The 26761-nt window shown below is 40.0% G+C and overlaps 1 protein-coding gene across 1 annotated transcript in view; it reads right to left on the bottom strand.

Moving 5' to 3' along the window:
• Positions 1 to 26761, bottom strand: part of plch1 (phospholipase C, eta 1) — a 151988-nt gene that overhangs the window by 74440 nt on the left and 50787 nt on the right. Inside the window, exon 3 of the mRNA XM_079825796.1 lies at positions 833 to 979. Coding sequence (XP_079681922.1) covers positions 833 to 979 — 147 coding nt within the window. The remainder of the gene's footprint in view (positions 1 to 832; positions 980 to 26761) is intronic.

Raw genomic sequence — 26761 nt, 5'->3', positions numbered from 1 at the left:
GGTCAATGTCGTTTTCAGTTCCTCAAAATAGAAATGCGCCAACAATGCTCCTGAACACACCTGATGTTCAGACCAGACGCCCATGGGTGAACAGACGGGCGCGAGTGCATTTGCTATTTAAACAATGTGGCGCTGGACGTGAAAATGATAACTGCGTTGTGTCGGGTGTATGATAGGGCCCTTCGATATACAAAGACAGTGCACTCATATTGAATGAGAGAAAGTGCAGTGCACAATATGGTTGAATATGTCCGGCCTTCTAAATAAGAAGAGGTTTTGTCAATCCAAACACAAGTGGACAAAGCTAAATGCAGGTGTAAACGGGATCCAAAAAGTTTTGAGCTTGTCCACTTTAAACCACTTCCAGAGATAAACGCATTTGACCAGATTGATTTCGTAGTGTAGACGCTCATGTGGTCAAATGCACACAAACAGCCACTAAAAGACCCTCCACTCTCTGCCTACTTATAAACATTACGGGAAGAGCGCTAGCCAAACGGGATTTAAACTTTGTCGTCTGAAGACCTGAGTTTGGTTTGAAGAGGAAAATGTTCTCTCGCCATTCCTGATTTCTAACACACACTCGCAGCGTTCGGCTGGTCTTGGGGCTGTCAGAGCAGAAACGAAAGCTGTGTTTTTCCATCGTCTCTGTTCATATTTAAATTGCGTGAGCTTATTTTATCCATTAGATCGAAAGATCTGAAAAAGCCCATACATTTACCCGCCCACAGACCCTCCCCTCGAAGAAACCAAGTGGTCGAAAGTGGACAAAAGGGTCATCTTTTATATATATTAAACAAAATCTTTCAACATCTGAGTGTGTTTGACTTACTCTTGGCTTTCTCGCTCTTGCGAGACGGTCTCCAGCGGATGCAGGAACGGTGATCATCCAAATAGAAGAGCCGGACCAGACCTTTGGAGCCGTTCTTCAGCTTCACCATCTGAGTCCCCGACTGCATCACACTCATGCATCGCTCAACTGCGAGGAAAACAAACACACACATGCACATTGAGTGGGTTGATGGGCACTTGAACAGGGAGGTGAAAATGTACAACGGTATCAAAATTAATTCAGTGACTAAAAATAAGGAACAGTTGACGGATGGAGGTTATAAATAGTTTGATAACAGCACTATGGATATGTTTAGATGATGTGACGATGGGCTTTATTTTCATCATGCTGCATGTAGAGCAGTTATTGAGCACACTGAGTGGTGGGACTGGGATATGACAACATGAAATAACTGGCAGGGTTTGTGCAATTGCAACCAGACTCCGATCAGGATTTTTGGGGCCGATCACAAACACTGGAAGCAAAATTGTCCGATACAATCACCAAAATAAATAATACCACATGATAAATGTAAGGCCCAAGCTATTCTTAACAACAATGTATGATATACTGTCACACATGGGATTTATTTCCCAACTGTTTATGTTCACTTAAGACATAACCAACTGTGTTTAAATTAATACTCACCAAGTTGGGCATTTTGACATATTTCTGTGTATTTTCATTTAGGCGTAAACCCGAAGCCCAAAGGCAGGCAAGGCAAGGCAAGTTTATTTGTATAGCACATTTCATACACAGTGGCAATTCAAAGTGCTTTACACAGAAATGGAATTAAAATATTCGTAAGTGAATAAAATACAATATATACTGTATATAGTATAACCCCTATCTGGAGTGGAAGAGAATGGAGAGTCAGGTTTACTTTAAAAATATTTGTTAGGTAACTGTGCGTTTAAACAGTACACTTGCAGACAAAGTTAACTCTGTCTTGGAGTGACACACAACAGTATCTATTTCATGGTTTAATGCAGTTTTAGACCATCACTGATTTGATCTGGTTAAGTAATCATTGAAGGGTTAGTTCACCCAAAAATGTAAATTCTATCATTAATTCCTCACCCTTGTGTCATTCCAAACCTGTAAGACCTTCGTTCATCTTCAGAACACAAATTAAGATATGTTTTGATGAAATCCGAGAGCTCTCTGACCCGCTCAAATGAGGCGGAATCCTGTCCATCGCACCGCAAGACCTCCAGACGCACGTCAACGCGCCTTTCCATTGACTTAACATTGAAATCACTCGCTCCTTCCGCTCTTTTCGCGTTTGGTGTGAACGCAGCATTACGCTTGTCATCTACACTAGGCCAGCGTTTTCAAACCTCGAAAATGCATACTTGTGAAAACGCTGCAGACCCCATTTTAGTTTGAAAACATCAGGGTTGCGTTTCAGTGTAAATGGACCAAAACAGACATTTTTGAAAACGATGGCATGGCTGCCCATATTATGCTACCGGAACACAACAATAACAGATCAGGAGTGTGTTTCCTAAAAGCATTGTATGCCTAAGTTGATCGTAGAAAGAAAAGTAGATTGTATCATTATTGGTGGCTATTGCTACAATGTTTTTGGTAATCGCAGCCGGGAGCCGTCTCTCTCAACGTCTCTGTAACAGACCAGCATCGACAACCTTGTAAACAATAACTTTAAAGCAGCCGTTGTGCAGTTAAATGCTGTATTGTATAATCCACATGCGCAAGAGGCAACTGTTTACACTTGTACACACTCAGTGTGCATGAATGGTCATGTGACATGTGTTTTCGGTCGAGCAGTGTAGACAGAGATCGTTTCTGAAACGCAGTGGAATCGCCAGTGTAGACGAGGATCAGTGTAAACGAGGCCGTAGTAAATACAGTGCAGCACTTCCGAGTTCTACGTCAGAACGGCGGCCCACCATTGGCCAGCTCGTGCATCAGCATCACACGCATGGCCAATGGGGTAAAGCCGGTGTTCTGGCCTAGCGCTTCGAAAGTGCTGCACTGTATTTACTATAGCAAAAGCGTAGGAGACTGACACAACCGAGAAGAAATGGTTGAACAAAGTCGTTATTTTTCACACAAAAAGTATTCTCGTCACTTCATAACATTAAGGTTGAACCACTGGAGTCACATGGACTATTTTAACGATGTCTTTACTGCCTTTCTGGGCCTAGAAAAGTGGTAATTACATTGCTGTATATGAAGGGCTCAGAGAGCTTTAGGATTTCATCAGAAAATATCTTGTGTTCTGAAGATGAATGAAAGTCTTTTACGGGTTTGGAACGACATGAGGGTGAGGAATTAATGACACAATTTTCTTTTTTGGGTGAACTAACCCTTTAAGTTTGGGCTTTTAGGGAGGAAAGAAAGCGCTCCGCTGTGAAGAAAATAAATGCACTAAAATCACACAGCACTTGTTTCTTGAGTTTCTGTTGTCTCCACAATGATGTTGCAAATGTATTGTTTTTTTTTTTTAAACCTGGTGAACCTGCCAGACCGGTGAATGTAGAGAAGCAATTTCAGCTGCACGTAGAAAAATTGCCATGTGAGTTTCGAGTCATCTGATCGTCCTTTATAGAGACCACCGGTCTAAATATATAAAACGATTATCAGCCGATAACGTTCAAAGCACCCTTAAACCAGGCCAAAGAAAAGAAGTTTGAAGAAGGTTCAGGAACCCTGCAGCAGACTGCAACAAAAAGCCAACAAAAGCCAAAATGATGCAACACAGCAGACGTTGCCTGCAACCCAGCTCATCGAGACTGAGTGAGATGGCAACTCCCTGTCCAACACGGCCACTGGGACCAATCGGCTTTACATCGGCTGACAGATCTGAAGGTGCTGCCTCGCGCTGAGGCTGGCTCGCTGCAAACACAAGAGAGGAGAGGAGAGTTGCTTTTCCTTCAAAATCACTTTGCTCCATGACACACGTGTGCTTCGGCTCATCTCCCCCATCAGAAGGACAAACAACACCTGAAAACTCTCCTCCATGCCCTGCTGAAACATTCACAATACGCTCAAGCACTATACTTTATATTGTCACTCATTCATTGTGAAGTCACCAAAGAGAATCCAATATGTGAAATCGAGCAGATGATACTGTTTTGTACGTGACGCACATGCGTGTTCTCTATTTGACACGCTCAGAGCGGGCTGGCCTGAGGGGCTGGTGGGAGGAACAAGCTCTTGGATGATATAAAGCAAGAGTGGAATTAGAAATCACAAATGTGGTTTAGTGTATACAGGAGTAGGGTTGGGTATCGTTTGGGTTTTTTTCGATTCCGGTGCCAAACCGATACTTTTAAAACGGTTCCGGTGCCAAACCGATACTTTTAAAACGGTTCCGGTGCCTGAACCGATACTTTTTTTTTTTTTTTAAAGGCCACAAAACGAGGTGGATGACATTAAATGGCTTTTTATTTATTTATTTTATATTTAAATTGAACCATTTATTAAAAGTTTAATGTATACTTAAATGTATGAATATAAATAAATACAAAACACAATTTACTTATTTACAAATTATAATTGACTTATTTACAAATTCACAGTAAAACTTAAGCCACCTAACCAACTACAACAGGCCTAATATAGCTCTAAATAACAGTTACAGTAATAACAGCAGTCGTCTGTATTCTTGGTATGCTACTAACCAGCTTCGAGCTTCAGCGTTATTTTGAAATATTATCATATTCTCTGGCTAAATATTTTAGAACGCACCGCCTTAATGTTTCCATGGCGACGCGTCATGCTTCTCACATGACACACAGCAGCCGCAATAGCAGCTCAGCTGTATCGGGTTTATTTCGTTTTTTCTTTTTATTCAAAATATTCACAAACTTCTTAACTGTGTCACAAACTATCTGATGTTCAAATGTGTGAGTCAATGTGTGTTAGTTGATCTATAAAGCGCAATGGGCGGCGCCATGTTAGTATGCGCCTCAGAATCGGATCTGTCGGATTTACAACACTTGAGTTAATTCTCGTCTCACGAAATACATGAAAGTAAGTGACCAGTGAACTGGAAGAAGAATAGAGTAAACGATATAGTTACTATATAATGTGCATGTATCTGATGTGAATAAAACATGTAACGTTAGTCAAATTATAACCGTCTGAAAGGATTGTCATTGCCGCTTTCATAGACATCAGTGTGTGTTTTTTGCTAGTCCTTATGAGCATTTAAATGTCTGAAACCTGAAATAAACATGATGTGGTTGAAAACACTGAATAGTTGTGAGTTGTGATGTGACCAGCGCTGAGCGTCTGTCTCTGGCTCTGTGCCAGCCAAAGCAAGCGAAAGCATGTTTGAATTTTGCCACCGAAATGAGGAACCGAAATCTGCGTTCTGAAGCACCGGTGCCATATTGGAACCAGATTTCGGTACCCAACCCTATACAGGAGTCAAACACAATAAATACTTCAAACAAAGCACAACTTAATTGTATGTTTCTTTCTTAAAGCAAAACATTGCAATAAAATATTGGCCAATCGGAACATATGTTTAATATATATGCATGTAATGTATGCATGTGATTTTACACCAATTAGAATTCACTGCGGATGAAGACGATAGTAGCATGACATGACCCATACTTCCATGTAAAGTAAGAATTTTGTCATCATTTATTCACTCTAATGTTGTGATTTTAGTGAAACTAGAAATAGATTATTAAATAAATATAAAATATTAAAACTAAAGAGAAATATAAAAAAATTACTAAAACTTAAAATAAACGTTACGTTTGCTCGCAAAATGTTTACATTCCCCCGAGAAACTTTACGTTCGCTCGCAAAATGTTTACATTCCTCCGAGAAACGTTACGTTTGCTCGCAAAATGTTTACATTCCCCCGAGAAACGTTACGTTTGCTCGCAAAATGTTTACATTCCCCCGAGAAACGTTACATTCACTCGCAAAATGTTTACATTCCCCAGAGAAACTTTACGTTTGCTCACAAAATGTTTACATTCCCCAGAGAAACTTTACGTTTGCTCACAAAATGTTTACATTCCCCAGAGAAACTTTACGTTTGCTCACAAAATGTTTACATTCCCCAGAGAAACTTTACGTTTGCTCACAAAATGTTTACATTCCCCAGAGAAACTTTACGTTTGCTTGCTTAACGTTTGTGTTCCCCAGAGAAACTTTACGTTCGCTCGCTAAATGTTTGTGTTCCTCAGAGAAACTTTACGTTTGTTCGCTAATCGTTTGTGTTCCCCAGAGAAACTTTACGTTCGCTCGCTAAATGTTTGTGTTCCTCAGAGAAACTTGACGTTTGCTTGCTTAACGTTTGTGTTCCCCAAAGAAACTTTACGTTTGCTTGCTTAACGTTTGTGTTCCCCAAAGAAACTTTACGTTCGCTCGCTAAAAGTTTGTGTTCCTCAGAGAAACTTTACGTTTGCTTGCTTAACGTTTGTGTTCCCCAAAGAAACTTTACGTTCGCTCGCTAAACGTTTGTGTTCCTCAGAGAAACGTTGTGTTTGCTCGCAAAATGTTTATGCTCCCCCGAGAAACATTACGTTCGCTCGCAAAATGTTTACGTCCCCCCGTGAAACTTTACGTTCGCTTTCAAAATGTTTGCGTTCCCCCGAGAAACATTACGTTCGCTCACAAAATGTTTGCGTTCCCCCGAGAAACTTTACGTTCGCTCACAAAATGTTTGCGTTCCCCCGAGAAACATTACGTTCGCTCACAAAATGTTTGCGTTCCCCCGAGAAACATTACGTTCGCTCACAAAATGTTTGCGTTCCCCCGAGAAACATTACGTTAGCTCGCAAAATGTTTACGTCCCCCCGAGAAACTTTACGTTCGCTCAAAAAAAAATTGTGTTCCCCCGAGAAACTTTTCGTTTGCTTGCTAAATGTTTGTGTTCCCCAGAGAAACTTTACGTTCACTCACAAAAATGTTTCCTCTGAGTTCACTAAGAAAACATAATGTTTATCGGGGCAAGCGCAACATTTTGTGTGTTTTAAGTCAAACACACACAGATGTTGAAGATTTTTGTTTGATATATGTAAAAGATCCTTTCGACCACATGTTTACATGTGCATGTAAGGATCAAACCTGGTGTGACATGTTTTCACACAGAATACTTGAATAAACACAAATGTGAATGAGATTTGGACCTTTTTAGTCTTTTTGAGTTTCGATAGTAACTATGCTTTCATGGTATGCAAAAGAACAGACAATCATACAGGTTTATCATACATGGCAGTACTAAAAAAAGGCTGTTCTGGTGCTGTGAATAGATTCACAAGAATATTGTTACACAATATCTTAAGTCTCTGTGCGTAGACAACTTCCTGTTGCTCAGAAAATAACATCAGAGATCATCTTAACACCATATATTTAATACCCCAGTTCTTATGTATCATTACGTTCTACTTCAGTTCTTGTCGAACACATGCTTGAAGACAGCAGTACTGGGAAGGATATAGATCAGTTGAAACAGGGTTTAACATCATCGACAGGACAATTCAGAAGGATTTAAAAACTAATCTCACTCTCCGACTACATGATGTAGATGCACACACACACACACACAAACAGTCGAGACACACTTCTCTGCTGGATTAGAAGGGCATAATGGAGGCAGGCTCAGACATTGTGTGCCAATTCATGGCCTGTGATGATGAAGTGGAATTAACAGTTCCGAAATTAATTAGAAAATAGAGTACAGTAGAGAGAGAGAGAGATAAGGAAAAGTACTCCATATGCTCCAATTCACACAGGATGAACAGCAGGTCACTGAGCTAAGATGCTTATGGAGAACCCACGTTAGATATGGGTCTCTGGGTAAAAACAATGAATCTGACCCAAATTATAGAAGCCAGACATTGAAAGATCATATTGTACATTGATCTAAATCTACAAAGGATCCAGAATGATCCCTCTCTAGCTTCTATCTCTTCCATTGACTCATCTATTCATCCAAAATGAGAGCAAGAGTGCGGTTGCATCCTCTTCCTGTCCCGACCAAACCAGGCCCACTTTCACTATCAGCACTTCACAGATTGGGACGCAATCCACAATCCAATTAGATTTGACGTGACCATGAAAGACAATGCTTTCTATTTCTACGTTGAAACCTCCTCTAACGCTGTTTCTTTTCCTCTCTCACCCTCTCAAACACTGATGATCACTTTGTACCCAGATAGAAGACCGAAAGTGTCCATAAAAACAGCGTTATTGATTTATATTGCCCAAAACACCACAAATTATCACTAATGTAGGCAGTGTTGGGGAAAGCATGCATTGAATATTACGTTAGTCCCTAAAAAAGTAACTAATTGCGATACTTCGTTACTTTTTATGGAAAGTAATGTTATGTTACTTTTGTGTGCCCAGAGAACCACTGAACTAAAGTCATTTTTGCTTATTATGGTTGAATTGGATCATCAGCAAAGACATTGGTTAATAAAGTGAGATTAAATACATAAAGTGTTAACATACTTAATAATTGCAGGTTTGCGTATTATTCTGAGTTTGCATTTCTGTTTTTATTCATTTTGAGGAACACTGAATCTGTTGAGATGAGTAAACACATGTTCAGATTTAGTCTAGATCTACAATAATCATCATGTTCACACAGCTCCTCTGCACTTACTCCTGATTTCTCTCAACATGAGGACAGGAGAGCTGTCAGTCAATACATGACTAACTTGAGTTAGTTACTTAAACCAGTAACAGGTATTTTGTTGTAAATTTAAAGGGTCACTTCAGTGGTTTAGCATTAGGCTTTATATCAGTAGAAACCCGGTAGTATATTAAAATTATGGTACTTTCCCCCCTCATATCCCCCTGAGATGAGGGAATTATGCATTTTATTTCTGGAAAAATTCCTCCGATGACGCAAATATCGTCATTTTGCGTCATCGGAGGATTTTTTGGCCAGAGGCAAAGACTACAGCCACTAGATGGAGCTGTTCCGCATGTTGTCAACCCGCCCATAGGGGAGAGATCTCACACACAGAATGTAAGACACAGACGGACGCACGGACATTCATAACGCAGCGATGCAGAGCAAAGTGAGTATTTCAACTTTTCAATGAATTCCTGTGATAGTTTAGCTTCCATATGCGATCTGAAAACGTGCCAGACTGCGCTTAACGTTACCTCAGCTCTGCTCAGCTAAATAAAGCAGCACTAGGTAACTTTTCAACCTTCATAATATATATTTTCAAGACTCTTGTGATGATACATCGACTTACAATAGGTTGAATGACACGTCTGCCATAGCCTGACGGGGTCTGTATCGTTTTTAATTCTACTTTTAAACTTCGGGTTTCGGGTAGTAACCCGAGAACAAAAAGAACTACAAAATTCGACTGCTTTACGGCATTTACGTCACTTCCACCACCACCCCCACTTCCTTAAATTCGGACGTGCGAGCCCAACTATCGTTTGTTTGCCGGATGTTATAGTCATGGCTGAAGCAGCACAGAAAAATAAGAAAGCAAAGGTTTTGTCGGAGGAAAGCAAAAAGAGGAAACGAGAAAGTGATGGGATTAAAGGCAGGACGAGGATCAACATTGGGCAGCGTTTGCTCGTTGGCGTGAGCTGGAGGAGGAGGGGCTACATTCTTGCAAGTAAATACATAAGTTGTACAAAATCATACTTTAGGATACCTAACATGTCTGTGATATTTGTTTATTTGTCTTGCCACAAGCTATAATGCAAATCGATTTTTCAAATTTGCAGATTCATCTATGGTAGCTTGATATTATAATATTGACGATGTATGGTTATTACCTACCACTCAAACATTGAATTGAAGTATCATATAGATTCTGTAAAACGGGAACCAATAGACTAGGCTACTATAATGACGCTGGCTTGTAAACGTGAGCATCGCGATCATTTGGCGTTTGAAAAAATAAAACCATGAAATTATATTCATATGACATGCTGAAACATATGCCACTGTACCTGGGAGGAAGACATTTCACACGCGACGCAAGCAGAACACCTGATATTTTGTATGACCTATTTAAAATAAGGACCAGGAGAAAAATATTTTACATTTAAAAAAAATTAACCTTCCTCTGATTATAATCCCCTCAATTATAAAGGCAGAAATGTCAACACAACCATGGAAAACACCCAAATAATTAAAATATAAACATAAGTCTAAAATCACAATGAACACTTAACAATTATCTCTTAACATTAAGGTGCATGCCTCCGTTTTTTCTTTGTAACTGTTACCGTTTAGACGCTTTGTCATAAGGCACTGATGCGGAGTAACATTACCTCTCCATGTTGTTTCAAAGGCTGAATCCGAAATCGCCCCCTATACCCTAAAATCGGGCGCTATTTGAAGGGACAGCCATTTATAGTGCTGTCCAAAACGATAGTGGACGTTATTGAGTGCACTCATTCTATTCCACTTTGCACAGCAATAACAAGTGTAAGTGTGTGTGTACATCCATCGGCTGTCCGAATTTGCTCACTTGTTTTCATTCACTCCTTCAAGTGAACTGTATTACTGGATAAAAGTAGGGAATAGTGATTTGAGGGTTTAGGGGGCATTTTCGGATTCAGCCAAAGTCAAGAATAACACAACGGTGAGCGCCTCGTGTATAAACACATCCACAAACGAACGAGGCTCGCGCTGCGGAGCCAGACGAAAGTATAAACAAGGCTGGTAAAACAAGTTTGTGGTATTAAAGGTCCCGTTTTTCGTGTTTTTTTGAAGCTTTGATTGTGTTTACAGTGTGCAATATAACATGTGTTCATGTTTCGCGTGTAAAAAAACACAGTATTTTTCACACAATTTACTTATCTGTATACTGCTGTTTTCACTGTCCTCAAAACGGCTTGAAAGATTTCCCTGTTCTATGAAGTCCCTCCTTCAGAAACACGTAACGAGTTCTGATTGTGCCAGCGGTTCCCGTGTTGTGATTCGACAGCAGCTTAGCGCACGCAGAGCGCACGTTATCGGAAAAGTCACGCCTCTCACCATAACGGGGATGCATGCGCTCAATGATCTCTAAGTACAGCGTCCCTGGGAAAGCCAAACAAAGGTGACTTGACTCCGGGATGAAAATAACAGCGTCTCGACGACATGGCGACAAACAAAATATACAAACGTAACCGAACGCAACACTTCCTATTCTCCACACGGGAGCAACAAGACCACGCCCCCTTTTTCGCACGTTCTTGTGGGCGGAGGTTAGTCGACATACTGCTCTACTGACGTAATTAAAGCAGGAAGTACCAGGATGTAGTCCTAACCAGCCGTTCGCTGTAGGCTTTGAAAGGGAACTTCTGTTAAATAAAATATCTCGCTTGGCATTGAACTTTGAGCTTTATAATTTTACAGGTATTATAAATGCTCTAACAGCAACATTACACACTAACTAAAGTTTGAAAAATGGGATCACGAAGAACAGGACCTTTAACAGTCTTGGTTGGGACGACGGTCTTGCATAATTTGCAGCCGACATTGGTCTGACTACGGTCAGACTTATAAAATCCAAAAAACTGCCATACTGGCGAGCTGACTTGTTTTCCTATTTCCTCGCTCGCTGCGGCCCTCATTTTCCACTTATCACTCCACGCTGGTTCTGTTACTGAAGAATGAATCCAACATGAGAACGATATGGAGCAACCAAACATGATACAGTTACCTGATAATCTGCCAATGGGGTAAGCTAAATAATCTTAAAGGGTTAGTTCACCCAAAAATGAAAATTCTGTCATTAATTACTTACCCTCATGTCGTTCGACACCCGTCAGACCTCCGTTCATCTTCGGAACAGAAATGAAGATATTTTAGTTGAAATCTGATGGCTCTGAAAGGCCTCCATTGGCTCAATGGCACGGTTCACTCTCAAGACCCTTAAAAGGCACTAAAGACGTCGTTACAAAGTCCATCTCACTACAGTGGTTCTACAATAACTTTATGAATCGGCGAGAATAGTTTTTGTGCGCAAAAAACCCCTAAATAACGACTTATATAGTGATGACGATTTCAAAACACGGCCTCATGAAGCTTCGAAGCGTTATGAATCAGTGAGTCGATTCAGTGGTTTGAATCGCCAAATTTCAGCAGTTTGACACGCGATCCGAATCAGGATTCGACTCACTGATTCATTACGCTTCGAAGCTTCATGAGGCCGTGTTTTGAAATCGTCATCACTATATAAGTGATTATTTAGGGTTTTTTTGCGCACAAAAACTATTCTCGCTGATTCATAAAGTTATTGTAGAACCACTGTAGTGAGATGGACTTTGTAACGACGTCTTTAGTAGCTTTTAAGGGTCTTGAGAGTGAAACGTGCCATTGAGCCAATGGAGGCCTTTCAGAGCCATCAGATTTACACTAAAATATCTTCATTTGTGTTCCGAAGATGAACGGAGGTCTTACGGGTGTCGAACGACATGAGGGTAAGTAATTAATGACAGAATTTTCATTTTTGGGTGAACTAACTCTTTAATTCAAACAAGATTATTTTGCTTACCCCATTGGCAGATTATTTTTGCTTATTTTAAGAAAAAACTCCCTTAATTTTGAGTTATTTTCCCCCAAAACAAGACAAAAACTTTTGCTTGTCTAGTAAATGCTTCTTAATGTAAGATTTTTTAGGTATTTGGACTGAAAACAAGACTAAACACTAAGTAAGAAAAGCATTTTTTGCAGTGTACGTTGCTTGGTTACCAGAGAGCGAGTGCCTTTGTTCATGAGAAGAAAAAAAAATTTGAACATTTTATCGAACGCATTTTTTATTGATATCGATTACGTGTCTATTGTGATACATATAATTTTATCGCCCAGCCCTAGGATCCTAATGTGCTCGTTGTATGTGTGTAGATTCATATGATGGTATTTTGACCAGATGAGAACTCGTGAAGAGCTTATACAATGTGTAAAGGAGTCAAAACACACAAACCAAGATGTGCTGCGAGGAGACGCGGTTCTGACGCCTTTACCGAACTGTGACGGGCAACATCATGACTATGATGAGAGAAAACAGGTGTGCTTGAGCATTCGGTCCTTTTTAGGGTTGCATCTTGTGACATCATGTCCTGTCTTTGGTTCGTTCACATGTCTTTGTTTCGTGTTGCGTTCATATTTCAGTGAAACCAGAGTTCGTTTAGATGTGGATCAAGACCATCTTTCAGCTTGTTTGGTGCGCACCAGGGGTCAGATGTCAGCGTTCACACTTATTCATATGAACCGCACTAACAAAGCAATCGCACCAGACCTTGCTTTAATCCAACCAAACATGCCAACTGTGAACACACACTAAGAAATAAACTTTGGGGCATAACATGTCCTGCACCAACCGTGCTATGGACCTGAGTGATACCTTCAATTGTTTACCTTTATTACATTTCCTAAGACTTAAAAAGAGTGACCCAACCAATGAGGGATATCATTGCTACCACTGAACCACAGACACTCAAAAACAATAAAATGTGCTTCATAAAAATTAAGTCAAAAATATAATTCGACCATGGAATCAACCTAAATACAAAAGTTTGGGGCCAGTACAGCTTTCTATTTGAATATATTTTCAGCTGGATTGTCAGCATCATTACTCCAGTCTTCAGTCACATGATCAAAAAACAAACCTGTTATTCTACTCTCTCAACCAAAAGTCATATATCTTTCATGTTAATCTCAAAAAAACAATGTGCAGAGACATAGAGATTCTTAAGAGCACACTCTCTTCAAACAAGCCCGTCTTATGAAAGATTCAGGTCACTCTCCAAAGCATATTAAGATACTGTGACAGAACAACACACTCTCTGGTCTTATTAAGTGCCAGGCTTAGTCAGGCTTCCAGTTCTTCTTCCTCTTTTAATTGAGGTACTTTTAATCTACTCGTTTGCCTTTGTGGCATCTTGAGATTGCATATCTTCTTTTTTTTCCACCACCAAGTCTTCAGTTGAGTTTCTGAACTAGAGAAGTCAAAACAGAGGAACAGTGTCGAGCAGCATCCAATAAAAGCAGAATATACATTCACAGATGTAATAATACTAACGCACACACATAAAACTTTTCCCTCTCACACTCTCTTGCTCTTTATAAAGTTACAGTGCTTGCAAAGTCGCTGTCAGTGAGCGTTACTGTGGAAGAAAACTATTGATTTTCCTTCTCATGAAAGCAGTGGCTCCACCTTTCCCCTGCAACACACTGTTTGTTCTTAAATAAACCTCTCTCAGGTTCTCGCTCTCCCTCGAGGTCATTCTGTATGTCTTCGCCTCCAGCTGGGTTTTAACATCAGTTTGCAGGCACATGTTGCAATACAGACGTGAGCAGCAACAAGCTACAGCATAATCTCTAGGGCAATGGGGAATCCAGCTTTGTTCCAAAACTTAGTGATGCCTACCTAGGCAGGATGTTAAAGGGATGGTTCACTCAAAAATCATTTAAGCTGTGTTTTGCCAGCGGCTGTCGGTGAGGTTGCTCTGTTTTCCTAGCTTATGCATGATATGCACGGGTGTTATTCAATGTTGTAGACACCAAATCAGTTTTTAAAAAGTTTTCTTCAAGAGAAAAGACAATATAAATGGAATCAGCACATGAAATGCTTAATATTACAGATGAATGAGAAATAGTGAGTGCTCTTTGCCATCATGGCTATTTATCTGCAGTGAAAATTCAAGTCTATCTGGATTCACGAAACCATTCGTGAGTCAGCGAGTACAACCGTATGTACACAGAGATATCAAAAATCATAGGAAAGTTGCTGATTGCTAAAATAATTCTCCATCTGGTCAGAGGTGCTCCTCTACCAACTCCTGTAAATTCACTATTAGTGAGATTTCTGTATAATATCAGTCTTTAAATGCAAGATATTTAACCCTCTGGTGCTCTTCGTTTAGGGGTCGTCTTCCTGGTCATAAGTGACCGGACACCTAAAAATTAAACTTCCTCCACCCCAGTAAAACCAATGCAATTTATTTTTCTTCAATAATATTTTTCTTTTTAATTTTGTGTTTTGAGATGATTTGATGGTATTTTTTAATAGTTATGAAATAATTATGGTCTATTTTTGCCATTGAAAATTACACTTAAAAAAAAAAAATATTATTGCAGTATTTCAGGTTAAAATAGAGACTAGGCCTTCAAAATAATGTTTTTTGAAGGCAGATTAGTGCCCTCTTTTGGAATTATTTAAGAAATCCTGCAACCATGTGTGTAATCACTAGAGGTCTCTATGGAGAGGCTTGAGAATTCACTATTTCTCTTTTGAACACATTTAATGATTTTTTTTTTTCTTTTTTCGATGGATTTGAATATGTATTTAAAAAATCTCAAAGACTATTTATTATAAAGTTTTAGATATTTTTTTTTGTTTGAATTATAGATTTTTTTTTCTGTGAATTTGTGTTTTTGCAGATTTCCCATTCATTTCCTATGGTGGTCATTTTTGACCGAAGAGCACAAGTGGGAGTATTTTTTTATGACCACTTAGCATGCTCGAATCATGCCCTCAATTTTTATGAATCAGTGAGTCGAATCAGCGGTTTGAATCGCCAAATTTCAGCAGTTTGGCGGTTTGACACGCGATGCGAATCATCATTCGACTCACTGATTCATAACGCTTCGAAGCTTCATGAGGCCGTGTTTTGAAATCGTCATCACTATATAAGTCGTTATTTAGGTTTTTTTTGCGCACAAAAACTATTCTCGTCGCTTCATAAAGTTATTTTAGAACCACTGTAGTGAGATGGACTTTAACGACGTCTTTAGTGTCTTTTAAGGGTCTTGAGAGTGAAACGTGCCATTGTGCCAATGGAGGCCTTTCAGAGCCATCAGATTTACACTAAAATATCTTCATTTGTGTTCTGAAGATGAACGGAGGTCTGATGGGTGTCAAACGACATGAGGGTAAGTAATTAATGACAGAATTTTCATTTTTGGGTGAACTAACCCTTTAATGCATATTCTGATGAAGCTGTGATTTTTGTGAGTAATAAATTACATTATAATAATTTTTGGGAGAACTAACCCTTTAAGACACTAAGTAAAGTTAACTAAAAAATGTTTGTTACTGTGCGTTCACACCGCCGGCGAGAGCGTCAAAGTGGCTGGAAGTCATTCATTTTCAATGGGGGCCCGGCGGTGAGCTCCGGCGAGAGCGGTGCGGCGCGTCTTGGATAATTTGGGCGTCGAGGAGAGTTAAAATCAGCTCAACTTTATGGTAATGAGCTATGACGCGGTTCGGCGGCAACCGGGCAGCAACCAATGGGAATGTAGAAGTGCTCCGTTGAGATGATTCCAGAGAACGAGTCCTGTACATTTTGGTTTCGACCACAAGCAAAATGGAGGAGAGGTCGATCATTGCTGTGGCGGGTTTGATGAGAAGGCGCTCAACATTATTTATAGGCAACATTTTCGTTCTAGAACGCTTTTTTTTTCAGCGGGAATACAATTAATTTGCTCAAAACAACACCGATTTGACCAATTGCATTAATCCTGCACTTCAACCAGGACAGAGTTTCGTGATGTAGGCTGAACAGAAATTAATGTTAAAGGGTTAGTTCACCCAAAAATGACAATTCTGTCATTAATGACTTCCCCTCATGAAGCTTCGAAGCATTATGAATCATTGAGTCGATTCAGCAGTTTGACACGCGATCCGAATCATGATTCGACTCACTGATTCATAACGCTTCGAAGCTTCATGAGGCCGTGTTTTGAAATCGTCATCACTATATAAGTCGTTATTTAGGGTTTTTTTGCACACAAAAACTATTCTCGCCGATTCATAAAGTTATTGTAGAACCACTGTAGTGAGATGGACTTTGTAACGACGTCTTTAGTGCCTTTTATGGGTCTTGAGAGTGAACCGTGCCATTGTGCCAATGGAGGCCTTTCAGAGCCATCAGATTTACACTAAAATATCTTCATTTGTGTCTGAAGATGAACGGAGGTCTGACGGGTGTCGAACGACATGAGGGGAAGTAATTAATGACAGAATTTTCCTTTTTGGGTGAACTAACCCTTTAATGTTAATTATAGACCAACGCTAGTAAACATCTCCAAATAACCTGCATGTTGAAATTAGACTAGCACTTAACCATGAACACAAAAGCCACACCACACACAGGGCTCCAGACTAACTTTTTGCCTTGGTTGCACTGGTGCGCCTAACTTTTTTATTTAGGTGCACCAGCATAAAATTTAGGTGCACCCACATTTTTCCCTGGCACACGTCCCCTTTAACGCCACAATTTCAAGGTCACCTTTTTATCATACACCATATACATTCATATGTATTATGTAAAGGACAACATAATATATGCATTTACACAGAGATTAAAATCACAGGAAACAAGGCTTTTAACATTACCATTTTAAAACTACAGTTTTTAACAAAGTGTTAAAAATTAATTAAAAACATTATGAAATATAATTTCAATACAATGGAATTTTTAATTTCCTCTGCCTGCTATACATATCACGCTTTGATGATTGTCATAATTATGTGGTAACGTTACTGATAGGCTATTGTAGGCTACGGTAGCCTATAGATGTTTATATTTTTTAATAAAATTGTGCCAGCTGAAACAAATGCTATAATGAAATTATGAATTATTACGGGTAGATCACTGAAGGCTTAAAAGTGGTCGAACGTTTTTTTTCAAAGAGCCAGAAAGTCACTTTGCAGCAGACAAAACTAATTAACAATGATACTAACATTAGCGTTTCAGGTAGGAGCAGTAGATATATCAGAAAATATCGTTCTCAAAGAGATTATTTTTGGAATATAATATAACAATGCACAATCACAGTAGTGACGCTGACTGGGTTAAGCATTTACTGTATCTGAGGGAAATGTTGCAGGCAGCGCGATCTGCCAGTCTCTTCAAAGGAAGATTACAAACGGCGAACGCCAAATGAATACACACGACGACTGTTATTTTTGTGGTTTGCTTGACGAAGCAGTGTAAACTGACAAGAATATCTGGACCACAGCCAATCAGAGGCAAAGACCCGTCCCATCTCTGTTTCTGATTGGTGGTTCAGACCACGATATGATCCAACCATGAGAGTTCCATAGAAATATATACATAGATGCCTCATTCGACCGTTCCACGTATAGCAGCCTGCGGTAACAGATAATGAGGCATCTACGTATATATATCTATGGAGAGTTCTGTCAAAGGAGAACAAACGCTTCGTTCGTGGAGAGGCAGCGGATGCACCAGTGTGACCTGGGAAAAATTTTAGTCGCACCCTTACAAATTTTGGAGGCATATGCGACCAAATTGGTCGCACTCTAGAGCCCTGACACAAATGGCTTTTAATTGGTTTATTTCGTTAGCAAACATGTTAAGTTCTTTCAATCAATCTTACACATTTAAATAATTTCATGAGGTTAACTTATAAGGTTATACCCTACCTGTGCTCAGTTTGCACAAAGGCCGAACAACATGATTGTTTGCTTTGCAGCCCCTTTAAATATAGTTTAAATAAAGACCAAGCATTTGATCTACGTCAGAGCGGCAGCGCGTCCACGGATCTTTCTACAGCGTTGTTGGCAAGGCGGCCAGAGCGAAGTTTGACAAAGAATTTGGCAGAGAATTCCTAATCAGCCGCTCATAAGATTTCATTCCAGTCAGGCATTGTCTTAAGGCTAATTCACACGCCAACCAATGCAGACAATCTACAACACTTCTCAGACATTCCACGACCTGACAAACGCACGTTCAGTCAGTGAAAACAAACCAACGGCAACAGATGCCCACATGCGAGAGAAGGCAGCCCCCTCTTTAGGCAGCTCACTAGCTTGAGATTTCCTCTGAAAGGATACGCTTCTTTCTCCCTGTAGCAAATGTTTATTCAACATATAAACAAAGTATGTATCTTTCTTTCTTTTTCGTTCAAGCCTCCATCTCCTGGTGAGTGTTTTTGTAAAAATGTTGACACTGTGGATCAGAAGATCTCTAGGATGCGGTTCCCTCATGCAAGCACTTTGGATAAATAGTTGAAATAACCCTCACACATTTTCCTCTCACACAAAACCAACTCAAGCGCCGTGTGCTCCTTACATGCTTTCATATAGATTTCATTTTCACTTCAAGACGGTGTGCTCTTGTTATGGATTCCACAGACCCGAACAATTGTGAACATGGAAACAACAAGGACATCCGTGAGGACACTTGACTCAAGTATGCCAAAAGTGGAGGGTCAAAGGTCACAGACACGCACATGCTGCCGCTCTTGACGTTCCAACTGAGGGCCATCAATTAGATCTCTAAATTAAGAAATCCATTTTAATAAGGGGTCAGGACTAATGAAGAGTTAATAGGGCGCCACGTCTCTTGTCCTCCTCTTTGGACTCCTATTATTGTTATTATCACGAGTCTCTCCAGCTCATTTGAAACAAATTAGTCTCGTGTTGAGCAAACCTTCACGGCCGATTACTGCGGTCTGCACAGCGGGGACTCAGATCTCGAGGGAGGGAAACGTGTTCATTAGGCTGCAGAGAGAGGTGCGAACACTTGAGAGAAGGATTGACAAGACGCTTCAGGACGCCAGCCTCCCCTGCCACTTCATGACATGATAATCATGAGTTAAAGAGACAATTCAACTGCACTCTGGGGGCAGAATATATTTGAAAATAGTAGAAATAGTATAATGCAATGTATTCACTCCCATATATACACTCACCTAAAGGATTATTAGGAACACCTGTTCAATTTCTCATTAATGCAATTATCTAATCAACCAATCACATGGCAGTTTCTTCAATGCATTTAGGGGTTTGGTCCTGGTCAAGACAATCTCCTGAACTCCACACTGAATGTCAGAATGGGAAAGAAAGGTGATTTAAGCAATTTTGAGCGTGGCATGGTTGTTGGTGCCAGACGGGCCGGTCTGAGTATTTCACAATCTGCTCAGTTACTGGGATTTTCACGCACAACCATTTCTAGGGTTTACAAAGAATGGTGTGAAAAGGGAAAAACCTCCAGTATGCGGCAGTCCTGTGGGCGAAAATGCCTTGTTGATGCTAGAGGTCAGAGGAGAATGGGCCGACTGATTCAAGCTGATAGAAGAGCAACTTTGACTGAAATAACCACTCGTTACAATCGAGGTCTGCAGCAAAGCCTTTGTGAAGCCACAACACGCACAACCTTGAGGCGGATGGGCTACAACAGCAGAAGACCCCACCGGGTACCACTCATCTCCACTACAATGAGGAAAAAGAGGCTACAATTTGCACAAGCTCACCAAAATTGGGCAGTTGAAGACTGGAAAAATGTTGCCTGGTCTGATGAGTCTCGATTTCTGTTGAGACATTCAGATGGTAGAGTCAGAATTTGGCGTAAACAGAATGAGAACATGGATCCATCATGCCTTGTTACCACTGTGCAGGCTGGTGGTGGTGGTGTAATGGTGTGGGGGATGTTTTCTTGGCACAATTTAGGCCCCTTAGTGCCAATTGGGCATCGTTTAAATGCCACGGCCTACCTGAGCCTTGTTTCTGACCATGTCCATCCCTTTATGACCACCATGTCTCCATCCTCTGATGGCTACTTCCAGCAGGATAATGCACCGTCACAAAGCTCCAATCATTTACAATTGGTTTCTTGAACATGACAATGAGTTCACTGGACTAAAATGGCCCCCACAGTCACCAGATCTCAACCCAATAGAGCATCTTTGGGATGTGGTGGAACGGGAGCTTCGTGCCCTGGATGTGCATCCCACAAATCTCCATCAACTGCAAGATGCTCTCCTATCAATATGGGCAACATTTCTAAAGAATGCTTTCAGCAGCTTGTTGAATCAATGCCACGTAGAATTAAGGCAGTTCTGAAGGCGAAAGGGGGTCAAACACAGCATTAGTATGGTGTTCCTAATAATCCTTTAGGTGAGTGTAAATTATATTATACTGCATAAATTAATGTATGTCACATCACAATTATCTTGTTTAGTTCATTGTTTCAGCTGCTTTTCCACTGCCCGATCTGATTTTTTTGATGACCGGCTTACATCTTTTAAAAGTGATCCATATCCAGGGCTTGACATTAACACCCACCAAATGCGTGTGTATTTCAGCAGTGGCGTGTAACACAGTATCTCCTACTAGTCAATTTGACATGAATTTTATATATAATACATACACTTGCATGCCTGGGAGGCGTTTCAAAGATGGTTGCTGAGTGAAATGACTTGTCTTAAAGGAACATGCCACCGTTTTTAGAAATAGGGCTTATTCAACATCTTTCCTACATTTAGATATGTGGGCAAATGCATTTTTGTCTCAGTGCATGCATTATTTTAGTTTGGCAGGGTTGTCGCTAGCTTAGCTTAGCATAATGAATGGAATCCTATGTTGCCAGCTAGCATGTCCCGAGTAAAAGTGATCCAAGAAAAAAAAAAAACCCACCTAATTGTGGTCTGCGTATTCATAACGAATACAAATAGCGATGCAGACTAAGACTAGGCGATTTCCTAGGCAGATATTGAGTTGGGACTATATTATGGGGAAGCACAGGCGAAGCACTGCTACTTGGGCGCAGAGATATCACGCAACACATGAAATCCCACAACTTCCGTCAACATACCGGCGTGAATAGTAGCTGGCTATTTTTCAAGTTTGGGGATTTCATGTGTTGCGTGATATCTCTGCGCCCAAGTAGCAGTGCTTCGCCTGTGCTTCCCCATAATATAGTCCCAAGTCAATATCTGCCTAGGAAATCGCCTAGTCTTAATCTGCATCGCTATTTGTATTCGTTATGAATACGCAGGCCACAAGAAGTAATTAGGTGTTTTTTGTTTTTGATGCTAGCTGGCAACATAGGATTCCATTCATTATGCTAAGCTAAGCTAGCGGCAACCCTGCCAAACTAAAACAATGCATGCACAAAATGACAAAAATTCATTTGATCAGGGATCAGGGAGTCGGCCATTTTAAGAGCTGTCTCCGTCGCAGAATCATATCAACGTTCGTTCCCTAAAAAGTCCCACAATGCATCGTGAAAACCAGGGAGCATCGATGCTCACTATGTTTTCCTTTAATGGGCTCTGAAGCGCAAAACAAAAATAGTAGTACTTCTGAGGGTGGTGCCATGTCCCAATGTGTAATGAGCCATTACTGTCCTTACCAGAGCCTGGATTTGTGTACACAATATACTGATTCACAACCCAGAATGCCAGGGAGCTGATCGAGACCCTGTGGTGGATGTGTAGGGTGCGTCGCAATCAGTTCCCTAGCTCCCAAGCTTGTGAACCAGTATATCGTGTACATGAATTCAGGCACTGGTAAGGGCGGTAAAGGACGCTGGCTCACTACACATTGGGACACTGAATATTTCTGGCGACGACAACGTCCTCATTGTACATCATCATTACTGGTATTTATGAACAACAGCAGAGCTGATATCTTTCTGACATTACTTGTAATGGTATTTAACCCTTCTTGGGTCTTCGGGGTCTTTTCTGACCCCAAAGGACGTTTGCTCAAATTAAAAAATTTTTTCCCTTTGTCCAAATGGCATGAGACTTTGTATGGTTGTCAACACTCTCTAGATCTACAAATAAAAAAATTAATTGGATTGATATCTGTTTTTATGTTCATGTGACAAAAAAAAGTCACACTCACCCCGCTTAGAAAATGGACAAAATTCATCCTCAAAAACAGAAACAACACAGAACACGCATACAGAAATGAAGTGGCACACTTCCAACAATGCATAAAACATCCACAATGCAAAATAATCCTGCTCACACACACACACACACACACACACACACACACACACACACACACACACACACACACACACACACACACACACACACACACACACACACACACACACACACACACACACACACACACACACACACACACACACACACACACACACACACACACACACACACACACACACACGAATACATTTGTACATTACTTGTTATTGCTGTTCAGTTCATTGCATTTTGATGTTCATGTTGTGTATTTTTTACTCAATATGTAATATAACTGTTCATTTCTGTTAACTTTTGTTCTGTTACAGTTAGTAACTGAAGTGTAGATTAAATTTGTAGAATTATAAGAAAATCAGATGTTTGAAATAAATGATAAACTCTAAAGACTCCAACTTTTCTCTTGTTCAGGTTTGATTGTAATCATAATGTAACATCATTGAAAAAATATATATTTTCAGTACAAGAAAATGCTAAACTTTGACAAAATGAATACATTTTAGTTGTTATAATTGTGATTTCATAACATTTAGATATGAATCCAACTGAAAAAAAATACTTTGAAAAATGTCTTTCAGTCAGTCAAATAGCAAATAGTGGAGCTCTGCAGCCATTTACTGGTAAAAGTCTTTTTCTTTTCTTTTTTTTACTGTATTTTCCAAAAGATGGGCAAAAATCTTACACTAAACCATGTCAAACTATCCATGTTATCCACACGAATGAAAGTAATAAAAACTGATTTTGTGTGAAAATCCATAAAAAAAATATATTTTGTAATTTATTTTATATATTTATTTATATAAATACTCCAAAGACTGGACAAATGTTGAGTAAAAACATTAATAAACAGAGTAAAATTACATTTGTTCTAAAAAAAACAATTGCTTTGATACAAAATTACATTTTGTTGCCTGGGTTCTGTGGAGACCCCAAAGACCCTGAGTGTAATTCCCAAACGAAGACTGTACAGTACATTATGATAAATACTTTGCTTGTTACATATACGTGCAACATTTCAGCTGTAAATCAATGATAAATGTTAGCTAAATGTATTTTATAAACATCTATCGCATGTCATTATGTGTAATGAGTTGGCTAACTTCAGAACTTCCGCTAACCCTAAAACAGGCAACATAACCCACGAGTTACATACTCTTTAGTGTCTTGTTCGGGGCATAAGAAAGATGTTTTCATCAAATCCTTTTATCATTTATCATAGCCTGGTCTGTCTTGAGTATGCTGGTCACATGATTTGTTTCAAGATTTCTGTGATCAGTTAGTCAGCCTGACCTAAACCCAACATGGGCGCCATTGGTGCAGGACATTCAGATTTTGTGATAAGTAAATATATATTAATCTTACTTTTTTCAACAACAAAAAAGCAAAACAACTGCTAATATTAATTGTGAACATTGTCTTAAGATGTTGAAAAAGAAAATTAGGTTATATGTTGCTGTTATTTACCGCATTTTGAAAAGTATGTAACTCCCAGTCCACGTTGCCTGTTTAGGGTATAAAAAAACGATCATCCATTGACAATGAATGGGGTTTTGAGGTAAACTGGACTCCCTGTACTGGTCATTGCATTATTGCGGGTTCCGGGGTGGCGAGTGAGTGGTCGGTGGGAGGGCCAGTAAAAATCTTGTTCCAGGACCGGGGCCCTTAGGGAAGACCCTTATAGGCCCTCCAGGCCAATGGGCCCACTGTACACAGTCCCCCTTCTCAATCGATGTAGTTTGAGTTCAAATGTTTTGCAAACGTTAATATTATTCACGCAAATTAATTCTAATTTCGCCATTTTGATTTGAAATAGGCCTATGTAATGTCATTCATAATATAATTAACAAACAAGAAATATTAACAAATATTAGTAATAAATGTGTGCATATTGTAAATTAATAATTCCATATGCAACTCATCTTTTTTCAGCTTGTATTGGTCATAAGAATAGTAATGAATGTGTGAATATTGTGAATTAATTTAATAAATTGAGTTACCTAGCTTTCCTGTTAGCCTTCAGTAAATTAGCATGTCTATGAAAATGATTCATAAAACATATAAATATCAGTAAAACATGTTTAACTGTCTTCACTGATGAAAACGGAAAAACTTAATCAGTCATATCTGCCCACTGACATGGTTTTCAAGCTATTTTTATCTAATTCTTTGGCGTTCAGAACATCCTAAAATGCACATGTAGATCATAAAAATCAACATTTTCTCGAGGGGCCCTGTCCCCTAAACCCCCCTAACCTCACATTTGGGATCTCAGTGATTATATGATTAAGGGATGTACAATATGATCATGCAGAATAAGGCATTAATATTTGCTTTATAAGTAATAATAAACAGCCAATATCCTAATATGCATACTAATAAGCTACTAGTTAAAGGGGTGGTAAACCACGATTTCACTATTCTAACTTTAGCTAGCGTGTAATGTTGCTGCTTTAGCATAAACAACATCTGCAAAGTTACAACATTCAAAGTTTAAAGCAAAGGGAGATATTTGCTTTTAAAGAAATCCATTTCTAAGAACTACAGCAAACGGCCGCTAGGCGACTACAGACATTCCTCCAGGGTTGGTGACATCACCAGGCTCAATATTTACATAAAACCCTCCTCCGAGAATATTAAATAGGGGGGGTGAGGCCATTTTGTATCACGGCGCTGTTGTGGTATAGTTAGGCTGGAGTGTTGTTGCCGCGATGCCGAGGAAACGCTGTTATATTCATACGGATTGCAGGTCTGGGGTACTTGCTTTGTTCAGCCTTCCTAGGGACGGGGGTGCGTTGCAGAGCGTTTAACATACAGCATGTGTATGAGACAGAGGTGAACAGGCGCGTGCGGGGCTCCCGCAGCACATCTCACGGAGGGAAACTTTCACAATGTTCGCGAGTTCAACACCGGATTTGCACAACGTCAGCTGCGTGAGACAAACGCGGCCAGTGTGTGAATGCACGACGCGCGCGGGGCTCCCTCTGCACATTTCACGGAGGAAAACTTCCACAATGTTCGCGAGTTCAATACAGGATATGCACAACGGCTTGACCTGAAAGCTGGATTTACAAACAGAAGCTGTTTACGGGCCACAACCTGTAAGTCTGATTTATTTTTCATCGATGTGTTTTCCTGTAATAGGTTGTAGCAAGGAAGTAAACAGATGACAACGCTGTTCTGCAAACCAGTCTGTTAAATGCTCATTCATACTTAACGTTATCCGACGAACACCTAAGGTTACAAACACTAACGTTAAAATCTCAACAGCGAACTTGGCATTAGTGTAAATGATTCTTTGATTAGAGCTTTTATGTATTGTTTATCTACAGGCATGCTAAACATGGTTCTGTGTGTGATTTGGCCACTAGTAAAGCCAGTGTTTAGTGTTTTGGGTTAATAGTTCTTGTGACAGATATTTGGCTATACTCGTTCTAAAAATACAAAAGTAACAGTGCCATTCAGTAGCGATCACTATAGATCCGCAGTCTTTACTCTTGAGGACTGAACAGGTTCTGCTCGATCATCTTCACTAAAATATTCTGGGTCTGATTCGGGCTCATATGGTTTTATTGACGCCATTGTTTCTAATACTGACCAAAGCACAGCCTCCAGGGAAGGGGCGTGGCGTTTCCGACAAACGTGCACTGCGGTTAGCGAATCACAACACACTGGGCCAGCTAACCAATCTGAGCCCATCGCGTATTTTTGAGGGACTGGCTTCATACAACCCGGAAACCATCAGACCGTTTTACAAGGAGGGACAGAGCAGTGTAGAATAAAGGTCAAATATATGAAAAATAATGCTTTTTTTTTTTTTTAACGAAGCATGAACACATGTTACAGTGCACCCCACAAACACAATCAAGCCTTCAAAACAATGTGTTTTACCACCCCTTTAATAGTGAGAATTGGACCATAAACTAAAGTGTTTTTTTTTTTCATACCCTCACTGGGGGCTGAGCCCCCCTAAAATGAAAATCCTAGAATCGCCCTTGGTATAGGCGGCGATTTCTGACATTTCGGAATTATTCATGCCCCATTTCTGCAGTCCACCTTGTTTAAAGCTACACTGTGTGATATTTTCCCCCATCTAGTGGTGAAAAGGTATATGACCATCCAGTGAATATTAGTTTCTCTTCCCCTCAATTCCGATTTCGTTTTAACTCCTACGGTGGCCGATTTAGTCCAAGATTAACATGGCTTCCAGTTCGACCTCGTCCACATTCGACACGGTGCCATCGAGTGTTAAA

This window comes from Gobio gobio, assembly GCF_949357685.1.
Source record: "Gobio gobio genome assembly, chromosome: 9".
NCBI classification, from domain to species: Eukaryota; Metazoa; Chordata; class Actinopteri; order Cypriniformes; family Gobionidae; genus Gobio; species Gobio gobio.
Note: the sequence above shows the minus strand (reverse complement) of the source record. Positions and strands in the feature narration are given on the sequence as shown.